The sequence below is a fragment of the Cebidichthys violaceus genome, unplaced genomic scaffold, assembly GCF_023349555.1.
Source record: "Cebidichthys violaceus isolate CVI_PGR_0920_01 unplaced genomic scaffold, fCebVio1.0.p SCAF_68, whole genome shotgun sequence".
NCBI lineage: Eukaryota > Metazoa > Chordata > Actinopteri > Perciformes > Stichaeidae > Cebidichthys > Cebidichthys violaceus.
Window position 1 is genome coordinate 723553 of NW_027176905.1, and position 15545 is coordinate 739097.

General features: G+C 41.1%; 1 protein-coding gene across 1 annotated transcript in view; it reads right to left on the reverse strand.

Moving 5' to 3' along the window:
* The window catches only part of arid3a (AT-rich interactive domain 3A), a 45078-nt gene that overhangs the window by 6777 nt on the left and 22756 nt on the right, over positions 1–15545 (reverse strand). The window contains exons 4-8 of the mRNA XM_068734910.1: positions 5122–5194; positions 3605–3788; positions 2228–2475; positions 1454–1729; positions 117–206 (exon numbers count right to left, since the gene is read on the reverse strand). Coding sequence (XP_068591011.1) covers positions 117–206; positions 1454–1729; positions 2228–2475; positions 3605–3788; positions 5122–5194 — 871 coding nt within the window. The remainder of the gene's footprint in view (positions 1–116; positions 207–1453; positions 1730–2227; positions 2476–3604; positions 3789–5121; positions 5195–15545) is intronic.

A 15545-nucleotide genomic window follows, 5' to 3' on the forward strand; every position in this document is an offset into this window, starting at 1 on the left:
ATAATGTTGAACAACTCAATGAGTTTCTGTTTATATATTAAATTAAAGTGGATATTTCCTGGGAAGAACAGAAGTGATCAGATGGACTTCCTGTGTCACATGACGGCGACACTCACCAGCATACACCACTCCGTTGAGCTCCACTGACATGCTGATGCTGCTTGTGCCATTGGTGGTGAGGTTCAGGGCCGAGTCCTGTCTACTGTCTATAAGGAAGACAAACCCCAAAGTAGAGCTGTGTTAACAAAACTGTAGTTTTCTATTCAGTATAAAGACTACAAGATGTCTTTGTATCATCAGACCAGAGTTGACTTCTGCCTGATATTTCTATGAACCAAAGGAGCAATTTAAGAACACAATACTCTTTCTCATGGCACAAACGTTGGGTGGGAATTTGCAAAAATATTCAACATTTCTCTGAAGTCACCTGTATTATCAGTACTGAGAAACAGTTTGCATGTTCAATCAGATAGACAGCAACCAAGACAGACTGTTCTATAAGATCAAAGTGTCTGATGGCAGAAGGGAATCCCCGCTCAGACACACACACATGCACTGTGTATATGTATGCATACTGCTTCTATATGCTAAGCAGGTCAACATATAGGCCGGCTGAGGGTTACTTCCTCACTGTTGCTGTTGGGTGCTGTGGTTTGTGGCAAGATGACAAGAATGTCTTGAGATACTAACTGCCAGGAAGAGGGAGAGTGTGTGAAATCCAGCTTGTGTAAATTCTGGGGTAAACAATGAAATGTAATATTCGCAATGATGCCCACAGAAGATGTGATGTGGTAATATTGATATGCATTATGTTACATTATTGCAGATTCTTATAATTTTTTCTTTGGAAGTAGATCTCTCTGAAGATCATACTTTGTAATGATTGATTATTGTAATCCTAAATACATGAGTATGGATTTTTAAATTCCTCAAAGCAGCACCCTATTATCCACACACATGTTACCTTTAGGCCATGTCATTAATCACCAGGGTTTAAAATATTATTATTTTGTGAATGACTTGCAAATATAGATGTCTGTTGAACCAGATAACTCTGTTTCTATCTGCTACAAACTGTCGCTCTGATGGAAAAAGATGGCCTCTCTTTCTTTAACAGAGAACAAAAAAATATATTATACTGTCAAACCAAAGAGGAGATCTACTTTTATCAACACCTTAGTTTCATGTATTTTGAAATTACTGTTGAATTTTACATCAATGTGGTGAGAAAATTAACCTTCTTCCGTCTGAGAAACCTCACTAAAGTTAGACCCTTTGAGACTCGGCAGATGTAAAAAGCTGGTTCACACTTCTGTGTTGTGTTGATTAGATAGTGGAAGAATATCCACAGGGGAGCACAGACTTCTTCACCTGATGTTAAAAACTATGTCTCACTGTCTAACGTGTTTTGTTTTAGCTGAATAAATCAGGAACTCCACTGTGCGTTCAGTACCTTGGTTATTGATGCGGATATTCATAGGTAACTGAGCGGTCATGGCCAGCAGGTTGTGTTGCAGCGCTCTCTGAAGCAGTCTGTGGTGTTCCTCGGCCGGCAGCGCCATCTTCTTCTCTGGTGGCTCGCCGGCCTCCAGTTTGTCCCTCAGCTGCTCCAGAGCTGCCATCTGAGCCGCCATCGTTGCCTGAGCCGCTGCTGCCTGCATAGAAGCCATCGAGTGACCCGCTGGCAGACGAGCCACACTGACCCCCGGCAGCGGGTGGCCTCCATCCTCTTTTGGCAGGACACCACAGAGAGGGAGACACCGGTGAACTTAACTCAAATACAACTGTGTTATCCAGGCAAGACATAAATTATGTTCCTCCGTGACCACACAGACAGAAAAACAGCTGGTCTGAGATACTTTGTTACAGCTTGCTAAGATCTCTTACAGCAGAGAGGACAGCAAATCCATTTCTACTAGATGGAAAAGATGAAGATTTGAGCTTCCTACTGAAAAACTACTGTTCAACACGTCTGCTTTCTGGTAGTAAATATACGGATTTGGTAACACCCTAACTCCACAGAGGAACTACCTCCAGTCATATAAAAGAATTTATATATTCATTTAAAAATGGCACAGGCAAGTTGCAATGATTCAAAACCAAATATGAGTACAAAACCAAAAACGACAGTAAGTTAAATATTCTGATTCTTCATCCAAGTGTTCAATGATTGACTAAAACAATTAATCCCATGTGATGCGAGTGCAGCATAATATGTAAACCTCACCTTTCTTGATCTTGTGGATGGGGGTCAGCGAGGCCCCGTTGGTGCCCACCATCAGGCCCACACTGGATGAGGAGAGCTTTGGCGAAGAGAGCATGGTGGGTGTCCCGTTGGGTGAGTATGTGAAGAGGGAGCTGCCAAAGCTCTGTCGCCGGCCCTCCCGCCGATTACTGTCGATGGCTGCCTGGAGCTCGTTGGGGTTGCTCAGACTCCTCTTATCACATTCATATGGGTACAAATACTTCATGTATCTGAAAGGAATACAATGACTTTATGTTTCACAGGGATGTCCTTTAATCTACCGCTAAAAATGTCAACTGCTTCTAAAACGTAAATAAATACAAAGCTTTAAAACTCTTTTCATCATAAAGAGTGCTCCTCCGCACCATGCACTGGCTCCCAGTGGCTGCTTGAATCCGGTTCATGACACTGGTACTTGCCTACCATATCTCAGGCCCGTCCTTCATCCAGAACATTGTCAAACCATACACCCCAGCCCGTCCACTAACCCTACCGCCAATAGACTTGCTACTCCCACATTACGAAGGGGGCCGACTACCGCTCAGCAAAGCCTCGACTGTATGCTGTCCAAGATGAACAATAGCGGAACAAGCTCCCCATTGACATCGGGACAACAGAAACTCTGCAAATCTTACATTGCAGACTGAAAACGTATCTGTTTAGATCTGTTATTATTAAACAATATGTATCTATGTTGTCTCTAAATGTAGTACTTGAAGCAGCTCAGCATATTTGCTGAAGTTGATGTACGTGCCTGATTTTTGTTGTACTGACATGGTTGAATGCACTTTTTGCATTCTAATAAACTAAATAAATGTAATGTTATAGTGATGTCATCAGAATTGTCTCAGATTGGGCTTGAAGACGATTTTGAGGGATGGACAATAACTTGAGGAGATAGAAGAATCAACTAAATAATGGCACAAGAATCTTAAAACTGCCGGTCTCATTCTCATGGGAAGGGCTCTGCGGTGCAGCTAATTAGGAGTGAGAAAGTACTGCAATCTGAGCCAACTACAGGAAATGACTTCAAACAAAGGAGTTAATTGGTCGAACAAAATGGTTGTTGACATCTGATAGCCAGCAGCTCCACATGCTTGAAATCGCTGAGCAAAATAATAGGATTATGGGTATGAGAGTTGTGGCTGAATTAAGGTATAGAAAACGCAAATTAGTGTTGATCTCTATTGTGCAAGAAAAATTGTCAATTAAAATGGCTGCTTGTGAGTTTTGTTTACAGGCCTGTGTGGCTAGTCTAACAGTGTGAATCCAAACACAGACAAACATAAATGTAACCGAGTAACATTACAGCTACAACTGTGTGTGTGTGTGTGTGTGTGTGTGTGTGTGTGTACTGACTGTGTGCGGAGGGTGAAGGCTGCACTGGTGATTGAGGTAGGCAGGTTGAGTCCCTTGGTGATCTCTCTCCACAGTTTCTTGTTGATGACCTCCACCAGGCCACCCTTCTCTGTCACCAGCCTGTAGAGCATGTACAGATCCAGGACCTGCTTGGCCATAATGGGAATACGATTCACTGGGGTTCCTGTAATAACACACACAAATACAGGGGAAAAGTCAACACAAAAAATTACAATTAAAAAACACTTGATTATTTGATTTTCAGTAGACAAAAACATTTAAATGTTTAAATGGGTCTCATACAATATACAAACCAGTATTTGTCTGGTTGACATTACTCAACCTGACAAAGTTGTTTTCTTGTCTTCAGACTAGGGATGACAAGTTAATGACAAACCAAGTAAGCCAAAGACAAAAATGCCTTGGGAAAAGACCTAATCAATATTTCCAATACTATTAATCTGTGACAAATGTCCTTTTCCCAGCAAGGAAAATTAAAGCCTTCATTATTCTTTTTATCAAGATATATTCATTTAAACACAGACTGAAGCCAAACACAATCTTCAGGTCCACGTTTGACATGAAATATGATCATTCCTAGATTTGCATATTAAGGAGTGATGCCTCAGTTATCGGTACGACCTGCAGATGGCGCTCTCAGATTCTTAGAGCAGACTTGGGAGATCCCCCTATTGCTGGTGGCTCTGACACTGTAAACATTTAGTATTGTTTTGTTAAGTTGTGAGCACGTCTGGAGTCTCATGGCAACCGTTGCCCGCTGTGCTGATTATTTCATCCATAAATTCAACTTGTCAAATTAACAAGGCTGCTTGGTATTTATGAGAGAAGGAAGATTTAAAATGAGCCGTACATGCAAATACAAAATTACACAATCAGTTTCCTAAATATGACAATGCGTTGTTCGCATGAAGAGAACTGAGATTTTTTTTTTTTTTTGCCTCAGTTTGCATTTCTGATGTTGTGTGTGTCACCAGTGTGCAGATCCTACATGGTGGTTGAGTCAGTGTGTGTGTGTGTGTGTGTGTGTGTGTGTGTGTGTGTGTGTGTGTGTGTGTGTGTGTGTGTGTGTGTGTGTGTGCGTGTGTGTTAGTGTGGACAAGCAGCAGGATGGAAAGGTAAATCAATCTATTCCCAGGCATTGATACGCTGTGTCCCTTCTAGTTATAGCCTGGGACCGACGAGTGGCTGCGCAACCATAAAGCAATCGTCTCCGAAAATGAATAAAGAACCCATCCATGTGAGTGAAAGATGAGCAGACGGTGCTGTGTCATGTGTCAGAAGGGGAGGAGGGAGCAGGGGGGTCATCTCTCCAACTATTAAGAGTCTATGTATGACACTGACTGTAGATAAAGCGAGGAGATATAATACGGCTAGTTAAGACACTGAATGGATGTAGGTGTATTCTGATGAGTTAGAGCAAATATGGTCTACTGATGCAGTACACTTACATACATACGCACGCACGCACGCACGCACGCACGCACACAGTTACATACCTCTTTTTTGCATGAAGCTGAAGAGGTCATCCAGAAATTCTTTTCTTTTTGGGTCCCTATCCAGTTCATACAACTGTGGAGAGGAAGAGAAGGGAGACAGATGAAGCAACAACTTATGATTTCATATAAAATGCAACAAATGTTTGCGATCTGACATTAGAAGACCAAAGCACAGGAATACCAGGGTGTATCTGAATAAGTAATGGTGCATTGAATAGCCGACAATCCCGTCATACATTTTCATGAGAAACCAATCCGTTTCCCTCTGATCATAAGAAGAGATGACAGAGAGAGAGAGAGAAACTTAAAGAAATGCTGTGCACCAGCTTGATGAGAACCTGATGTGGGTCCAGCTGCTAGCGGGGCCCCGGGCTCTGGAAACATTCGGTGAAAGTTGGCAGTTAAAGAGGGGCGCCAACTCGGGGGAGTACAGTGAGGCCATTGAAGCCTGTGGTTGTTTTCCCAGCCCAGTTTGCCAGAGTGATAGTGAAAAATTGAGTGGGACGTCTTTCTATTTATGTGTCACACACTTAATGCTAACGGTTGCTCTATCTTAGGTGGGTAACCAGAGGAGCAGCTTCAGTATCGTCCTCGAGGCATTCACAGTTCTATCTACATATCACACAGTATCTATGTGAGGTCATGGAGTTTCACAATCTGTTATTGACAATGTTAAGTTGTGAAACACAGGCAGCACATTGTGACTACACAGACACAACAACACAACAGACAAGCAGACAAAGTCACAACTAACCCTCATGTTGTATATTCCAGTGAAGAGCATTACATCACATCACAGGAAATCATTAACCTCACAGCACGAAACACCAATAACCATCACATACTAAAACTGAAGCAACAGAAAACTAATCAGCAACTGTTTCCATAATTGATTAAGGGCAAATATTTTCGGGTTCCAGCTTCTCAACATTGTGAAGATTTTGACACAAACTGTTGGTTGGACAAAACAAGCAACCAAAAGATTTTCACTTAGGCTTTAGGAGAGAAGATAAGATGGACATTTTTCACATTTCTGATACTTCACAGACCAAATAAGAGTTCTGTGTCACTGACCAAAACTAAAACTGTTCAAACGTGCAGCTCAGCATTGAAAAAAGACAATTTGACTACATTTTCGTAAACAGCAAGTCTGCTAATTATTTCCTTGATTAATTGATAAATGTCTGTGAAACAATAACATTTTTCAGAGACAAAGGTGACGTCTTCAAATAGGTTGTTTTGTCCCAAAACCGAAAGAACAGCAACTGCATTCTCGTTTGACTGATCCTTGACATTAATTCAGATTTACTTGCTAAATCTACTGTGCCACCACATCGGCAAGTGAGGGTGAATGAAACAACAATCTGCTGTCAGTTACTAAATTATTTCTGCATTTGCTTTAAAGCTCCCAGCCAGCAGAAATGAGAAGGAAAGGCTCGTCAAGCTGAAGTCTGGTATGATTAGTGACAGTAGTGGCCTCTTGCCATTAACAGACTGCCCCTCATTGTGGCATTCTGCCCTCATTAGTGACACCAAGTTGCCATGAGATCTTATAGTCTTGTCGGTCAGGGGAACAGAGGAGTGGGGAACGAGGAGGGTTGAGGTGGGGGATGCCATCTAATGTACAGGCCTTCTGGCAAAGGGGGGCTGTAATTACAGGATGCATGCGTTTTGTGAAGTGCCACACCATAAATCTTGGAAATTACTCCCTAAACTCCCATCCCCCCATGTTGCTTTATTTGCTCTCCACCCCCACCCCCCACCCCCACCCTCTCTGTCCTGATCACACAAACAAATATTTCCCTAGTGGCGTGGTGGGAGCACTGTCACATGGAAACAAGTGGACTAACGTTCAGCTCCCTGTCGCTCCAGATGTGGCAACATGGCATGAAAAAGGTTTCTAAATGAACAAGACACAGTTCAACCACCTCTTTCCACAATTACACCAGCAATCAGTGTGAGCAACAATACACCAAATGAACTATTGAAGCTGGAGATTGTCATGGTCCTCCAAAGCAATTTAAGGATGTGTAACAGCAGCGCTACAGTGTTGACACGGCAGTGTGTTGATTAGTTTCACGGTTTCCCTGCCAACTGAAGGGGCTGTCACACTTCAGAGTCTACAGTGAAGTGTGAACTGTGTTAACACGCTCACAGTATCCCTCTTACTAATGCATATCCAGTTTCAAGCCTCATTCAGTATTCGCTGTTAACATGGACATAGACACGGTATCCTGCTTTGTATTGATGAACATGTGACTATAATCTAATATCTCACAGCTGTTACCTTCTGTTTCTGTCTTCCGCCGTGTTTCTAACATGTTACTTTGGAAGGTTCAACAGCAAAAACTGGGGTAAATGACAGTATTGGGGATACGGAGATGCCTTTCCCTCTTGATAATCTCACATCAGCATATGGGAGTGGGTTTTTTTGTTCAGGTCTCTGTTAGCAATGTGATTTTAGCCTACACAGCCTAATACAATCAAATGACTGAGATACTACTAGAATAATCTATGCGATGTTTCAACTGCAATACTCTTTAATTAATCAAAGTAATAATTCAAGTAGGAAATTGCTTTTTAAATGCCATTTTTCTAATTACATTACCTTCTTTAAGTACTGTTTACACCTCCATCTAATCATGACAGTATTGCAATTTTCACACAAACCGCAATCAAACTGATGATGTAACAGACGTGATGTGTAGTTCAACCAGTGTCATCCAAATATTGTTTCATTACAAATGACGTAAATCAGTAGTTGGATTACTGTGACTGAAGAAAAACATCTTGATCAAACAGCATGATGTAAGAAGGTAGACGGAAGAAGGAAAACCATGTTTAGGAAAAATCTCTAGATTCAGTTTAAAATATGTCAACCTGCGTCTCGGACAGCAGCTGGTAATGGACCAGATACATTATGGAGAGCTGTAGCTGTTATGGGTCTGGGGGTTGGAGTCTGCAGAGATGACATCATCACAGTGAGACACCTGGTTGACTGAAAGCAGCCAATCAGGTTCCTGTCCAACCGTTTCCACCACTGCCACCCCTCATTATATATATTCTCTTCTTTTCCATTTTTTTTCCTATCTCTATGTTTCCTCATTGTCTTTTTCTCTTCCTTTTTTTTACTTTCTGTCTTTGTCACTCTTCTAGCAGCTTCCCTCTCATTCTGATTATCTCTTCCCTCTTCCAGCTCCATGTACAGAACCCTTATGTACATTATAGCTACATATGTACACACACACACACACACACACACACACACACACACACACACACACACACACACACACACACACACACACACACACACACACACACAGGAGCGAGAAGGACTTTATCATGATGAGGTGGGTGTTGTTTACTTATTTAGGTTTTCATGCCTATAGTATATGCACAGGGGCAGGGGCCCCTATAGGATTAAAGCTCTGCTATTCAGATAAACGACAAGAAACTAGATAAACGACTAGAAACTGGGCCAACTGGTAATGCTGGAGCCAGTTAACGCCCCTTCACCAAATCCCCTGCAACAGAAAAAGCCCATTAAAATCGCAGAGCTATAACTAGAAGACTTCCAATTTCCAGATTGTTTAATAAGCTGCAGGGTTTCTAAGACTTTGCTATTCAAAACTCTTTTTACACACGTTAAAACCAATAATGGAGCCACAATTACAGATGATACAAATATTTTGTTGTAGCAAACTTAGAATTAGCATCAAAGACAGAATTTGTTCTGGTGACAAATGGAGACAGTAGAAAGTAACAAGACGTCCGACTTCACAGGCACACATGAACACGTACTCAGTGTTGTCTGATAATTTCCCACCCCAGCTGAGCATAAAGGTCAGCGACAGCTCGTCTGGAGATAAATTATAAACAGGCCAGAAAACAAAGTGGTTTTATACTGCAAATAATCAGTAACCAAAGAGCAGCCTGTTGCCATCAAGCAACAGGGGGAGGGGGGGAGGCTCCCTTCACCATTAATGCAAATAGAAGTTAGCGAGCCAGGGGCACAAGTGTCACATAGCACATAGAGGCTTTGCAACTGAAAACCAAAACTGATAGGAGACCGGGGTATCGTCTACATGCTCCTTTACACCTGCCAATCACCTTGAGGTGAAGCTGACACACACACACACACACACACACACACACACACACACACACACACACACACACACACACACACACACACACACACACACACACACACACACACACAAATGTACACACAAACACACTCTGGGTCAAAGTTTAAAAAGAAAAAAGTTATGATTGAAACTTTTACTTTACGTGCAACAGTCCCCCACACACGTTTAGGGTTGGACGACTTCACATTAGTTTATTCTTTTAAATGTTTGACCAAAATCATGTTGCCTTGAATGTCATTCAATTGGCTTCTCAAAGCATGCTGATGCAAATACACAACATTACGTTAAAATACACTCAGTGGCCACTTCATTAGGTAGACCTGTACAATGTAGTACAATTCAATACAACTGTTCTGCCAAATAGTATATATTTTTTATGATACCTATAATGTTTTTTTTATATGTTTAGCATTGAGGTCATATTTAAGAGGCGTTTATAATATTCTGACAGCAAAATTAATATAAAAAGGAGCAAACCATAAACCTGCAAACTACACTGATTATACTGTGCAAGTTCTTATAATATATCAACTTGATATCACAAGCTTCAGCTGCATTTTAATTTATTCCTTTAAGTCAATTTAATACAGTGCGGAAGTCAGAGATAAAGACTCCTTCTTTATGATACTTATAGTTTTTTAATGCCTTTTGTTGGTTTTTAAAAATTTAAATGAGGTACAGAACAAGAAAAAAGTTGAGTCCTTGAATGTGATTATAAAACTTTGATAGACTGCCTTTTAGGGGTATGAAGAGATAACTTTAAGGTGTTACACAAGGTGTTACACTATTTGTATTATTTAATGGGAGTCTTTACATTTTTCAAAAGAAATCAGGTTTACGCTGAGACTAAATCCCCTTTCACCCAAAGCTGGAGGACCAGTTTCACAACTTCATATTAATCTTAGTCCTTGAGTTGTTTCTTCCCATGAAAGAGATTAGCACGAACATATTTTCTACATGTCATCTTACTTGATTTTAATGGTTAGCTACTGTCTCATTTCTGAAAGGTTGCTTTGTGTTAAACAAGTAGAGAGGATTACATCAAGTTAACTCTTAAAAAAAAGAGACAATGATGCAATGAGTGGTGGAGTCTCACAGATCACAGAGCCAATTTGTAATCATAAAGAGAGGGGGAAGGGAGTGCATGGCTAGCAGGGAGAGGGACTGGGGGGTCTTGATACAGCTCACGAACACATGATCAGCCATATTCAAACACAGTATTGTTCCAGGCCAAAGCCCTTTTATGTGTCATTAATGTACCAAAGCAAACACAACTACCAGCATGGCATGGCCTCTGTACTCCCACATAGAAAATATAGAGTCGTAGCATATAGTTATATCCCACAATCTAATCCTCCACCTTTGTAAAACTAAATCTTATGTTTAGGAGGTGGATATATAGGTGAAAAATTCTGGTTTGTGAAAGAGGTTCATCAGGTTTTGGGTTCACCGAGGTTTGGCTTCAGTAAAAACACAGTTTTTTCTGTGTACAGAAGGAATTTCAGTGAGTGGGGTCAGCCCATAATTCAATTTTACTACAATGAAGGCAATACTCATGTTCATCACAGAAAAGCAGGGAGTTAACACAGCCAGGATTCTGCTGAATCTCTCTACTCTTTCAGGCACAAAACACTGCTGTCACATGTATTTGTTCCATCGAAAGATGCAGGTCAAAGTCACAAGACAAAGTAACACCCAATTTACAAAACACACAACATGGTTATTGTAGTAGTATTGGCTTTTTATTTGATGGAATATAACTGATTTAGAGGATTTGATGAGCATGATAAGCCTGACCACTGGAGAGCTGAAATCCCTTATGACACAAATAATCTACTTTTGCAGACTTTTAGAAAATAAATCAAAAGCTGTACAGTCCTTCTACTGTGATACTGAAGGACCGAGCCAGCCTCTAAATTGATAGGGACTGGCTGAGAAACCAGATATTAAAAAAACACTGCAACTGATTTCCTAATCTATCTGTTCGGCTTGACAACTAAACACAAAAAGAATCAAATTCTTGAAGTGACAAGCCCACGTTCTTGTTTTTCTTTCTCTTTGTTGCTTAGGATTCAGTTTTGCTGCTGTTTGAACGACCTGTTAATCAAACAATGTGAGCAGAGCTGTGACGCATGTAGAAAGAGTTTGACATTTTATCTGTGCCTTTTCTTTCTCAAGTCACGTTGGCTATCATTGCTCTTCACTAGATAATGAGTGTTGATGCTTAAAATTCAAAAAGCATCAGCACCTCAGAATCAAACAGTGTGTTTACGTGGACTGAAGTAACCAGGCTAATCAGAGAAACCAGGTTAAAGAGGTAATCAAAGAGAAAGGGCTTCTTTCTGGGAATGACATTTAGCACTGAGACTCCATCAGTCACAGAGGGCGAAATCTATTGTAGAATATACCGAAAGAAAAAGATCTATACTCATAGACAACGGACATTATATGTGACGTAGCCACAAGACAGACAAGCAAAACTGGAATATAACTTAATCCAGTCAGTCAATCGAGCTGACAGCAATGTGGCAGAAACTACATTGACTGTCTCCAGAACTGAAATAAACTGACTCCCCCCCTCCTGCACACAATTAACAGCGACAATAGAGCTGTCTGATTGCAGAGGCAAACAACGGTGTTTTATTGATCAAGGCAGGATCAAACACATCATAATCCTAATTGACCAGATGACCTCGTAAAATCAACTCCATCGACTGAGGATGAGGAGCCAACAGCCTGCTGAGACCAACAACAACGATGTGATTGACTGCATCTGACTTCACCTTATCTGCGACAGTCATATTTACCCTAAACATGAAAGAAAGCGATAAGCGAGGTAGAAAGACAGTAACAACGATATAGGCAGAGCTGCTGAATACATAAAATAAATAATGTGTCAACTGTGGAACAAAACACAAGATGTCCATGATCTGCAAGATTAACTCTATCCTGGTTTGTTAATGAAGATTCTCAGTTTGCTTTCCACTCTAGTTGGATGGAAACGATCAGGTTTTAAAACATATTTTGCTGCAAACGACTAATGTGTTTCCCTTTTATTTCCACGACTTTCCTGATACCAGAATACACTTCTGGAAATTCAATGATGTGCCAGAAATTCAATGATCTTCGAGTACGTGGTTTCTTTAAGGTGTGAGAAGTTGTGAGTGAGGCCTCTGTATGCAGGGCTTTACCAAAGGATTTTTATGCATGGCTTCTGTCCGATATAATTGGATATACAGTATCCCCTGCTGACATGAGAAAAAGGTGAAAACCAGTTGACGATGACAGGACATGAAACCAGAATGAGCACTATCCCACGCTAACATGCTGCACTCCATTCCTGCCGGCTACGGTCAGCTGCCGTGGCTTGTAGATTTGGATAAGAATCAGAAATAGCAGCCAGCTTTCCCAGGACTCTCGAGAGTTTGATGAATGTAGCTGTTAGCAATCTGTTGTAACCGCAATGCTAATGAGTAGTATCGTGATGATGGATGCCGAAACTGGGCAGGACAGGGCAAAGCTGAGCAGAACGAACGAGGGGAAGTGGGTGTAACAAGCAATTTAAGATTATAAATCAGCATGTTGAAAGACAGCAAGCAAATAACTGATACCCCACTCAGTGTCAGTTAATTGGTACTCCTGGTACAATGTTACTTCCCTCACAAATATCTTTACATAAGACGTATATCTCCAAACGAGCCTCCTACTTAAAAATGGCAGAAAATCATGACCTAGATAATAATCTAATGTGCTTTAGCATGAAGGCTGAAGGTATTTATTCAGCGCCAGTGCAGATGCAGTGATAACATCTGAAAGCAGAAAGATGGAGACATAGATAGCTGAGGGTTCACAGAAAGGTCTGTCACATTGCTTGTATACAAACAGGATGAAGACATGCAAGAGAAAGTTAATCTGGCCCAGGAAGGCTAAAAACAGGCATTGTGCTACACTGCTGCTCCTCAGTATGGAACACCTTGCTGCGCAGACACATGGTCGGGTGCTTGCACCGTCAATCAGAGTGATGGATGGGCGGTACAAGGAGTTTAATGGTTGACAGTGGCCTTAAAAACATATCTGGCACACCCAGCCCCATGGAGGGAAGATATCTGTCCACGTGGCTCACCAGAGACTGAGATGTCGTGGCCACGTGGCAGAGCCCGCCCAGATCAATAGGTGGGTGGGCTGCAATTTGACCTCAAGCTTGTCATGCATGCATACAAATAGGAAAAAAAATGCTTCTCCACTGTTACAGACCTTCTGCTGAACCTTTAGCTTTCCTGCTATCTCAATCTGTTATTTTGCCTTTGTTGGTGCATTACAACATTTCTTTCCACCAACTGTCAATCAGTGAAATAGCATGAAACAATCAGCAGGAGCAGGACTGTGTTTCATATCAAATGCATGCATGTGCGTCATTGTGCATGTACAAGAGATACAGTACTAACAAAATGGGGCATTAAAAAATTACCCAAACTCTTTGTGTTACAGTTAAGCAATATTTCAGTTTTAAAAAGGTCAAATCAGCAAATTGCAATTTACCTGAGAAAGTTTTTCCAGTGTATCTGTGTCTTTTTAAGATAATAGCCATTTTTTGACTAGTATACATTTTGACTCGCGAGTTAAATTAAGATACAGTATTGTCAAAGAGTCAGCATGCAGGGCCCTAAAATTGCTATACATCTAAATAGTATGCAGCCATTATCAATGTCATTAGTTACGCCTGTTGCTTTCTTCCTATGACACGTCAAACTATATGCAGTGGAAAACGTCAATTATCAGTCCATATTGGTGGGAAATGGGCGTAAAGAATCACTATTTGTGTCTGTAGCGTGAACAGAGCCATGCCCACACAACTAAGGAATTTCCGTTTTTATCATATACAGGCAAAACAGGACAGCTAGTGTTGTCAACGAGGTCAAATGTGGAAAGTGAGAAAATGTGCACTGCTCTGCATAACGTTTGAGCTATTGATTGCACAGACCTTGACAACAAGCAGCAAAGTATCTTTATGTGTGTTTGACCTATTTCTTAATTGATTCTTTCAGGAATGAAAGCTTTCAGCACACGCTACCTTTTCAAAAGCATCTGAAGGCAACAGCACACACGCACTGCTTTTGTTCAAATGAATGCCTTCCACGGGGTCGTAGTGTGAAAAGATGCCACTTAAGAGTCTTGTTTGTTGACAACTGCAACCATTAAGTATAAATATTTTCTGAGCTTATATTAAGACAAAAGGCTACAGTACAGAGTTCATTATGCAGGAACAAAAGGAGGAAAGAAAAAAAGTCACATATTTCCTTTAGAAAGGAGAGAAAGATCGAGACTAACATTCACACACAACAGAGGCAAAGCCAATGAAGGATTTGTGCAAGTGTCCCTGCCTCAAAATAATAATTTCCTCATTCTATACGAACACACTAAAGTTAGGAGGAAGCTTGAGGGAGTAACCACACGAGTAATCCAGGAGCGTGCTAAATTACAAGATCTATACAACATAACAAGACAACCAAAGAAAAAGACAGGGCGAAGGAGCTAGCCTTAGCCTTTACGCAATCTTTGTTTACATTCCTGCTCCAACCCCCCTCTCCTCCGTATTGAGCGCTTGCCAATTTCTAGAATCCCCATGGCTGTACAGTTTCTGACATCAGCTATGTGCTGCACGTTGCACGTTGGACATGATTATAATGCCCTGCAGAGCTTCACAGTCAAAACGAGCATGTACTACACACTCTACTTGGCAGCTGTTCAGAGCCCAATGCAACTGACTGTTTTTTTTCCCCCTGCTCCCTCAGTCACATCTACTTCTTCCCCTCCTGTGCTGTTGACTCTCCACTCAACAGGAAGACTTTCAGGGGTCTTCTCATGCTGCCTTGGCCTTAGTTTTTTGGCTTATTGTTCTCATGACATGAACAGGGCCCGTTAACCTTGTTTTCTTTTTGTTAAACGCAGGATCACTGCACACAGATGTTTATCCAGGCCCATCATAATGAATTAAAGACAACTCCCCAGTGTTGATAAATTAAACCCCTGTAGACTTAAGTTCAGAGAACCTGTTGAAGGTAAATAAATTGTTTATTGCTATGGAGCTGAGATGTACTCTGAAATAATGGATTACAGTTAATGCATTAGAGAAAAACAGTGTGTAAAATGTTGCTTGAGTTATTACCAAGTAGTGCAAAGACAAAGCATTACAATTCCTAAACATAGTTTGACGATTTGAGGATGGAGGACAACAGCTGTCAAATAAATGGAAAATAATTTATTCATTGC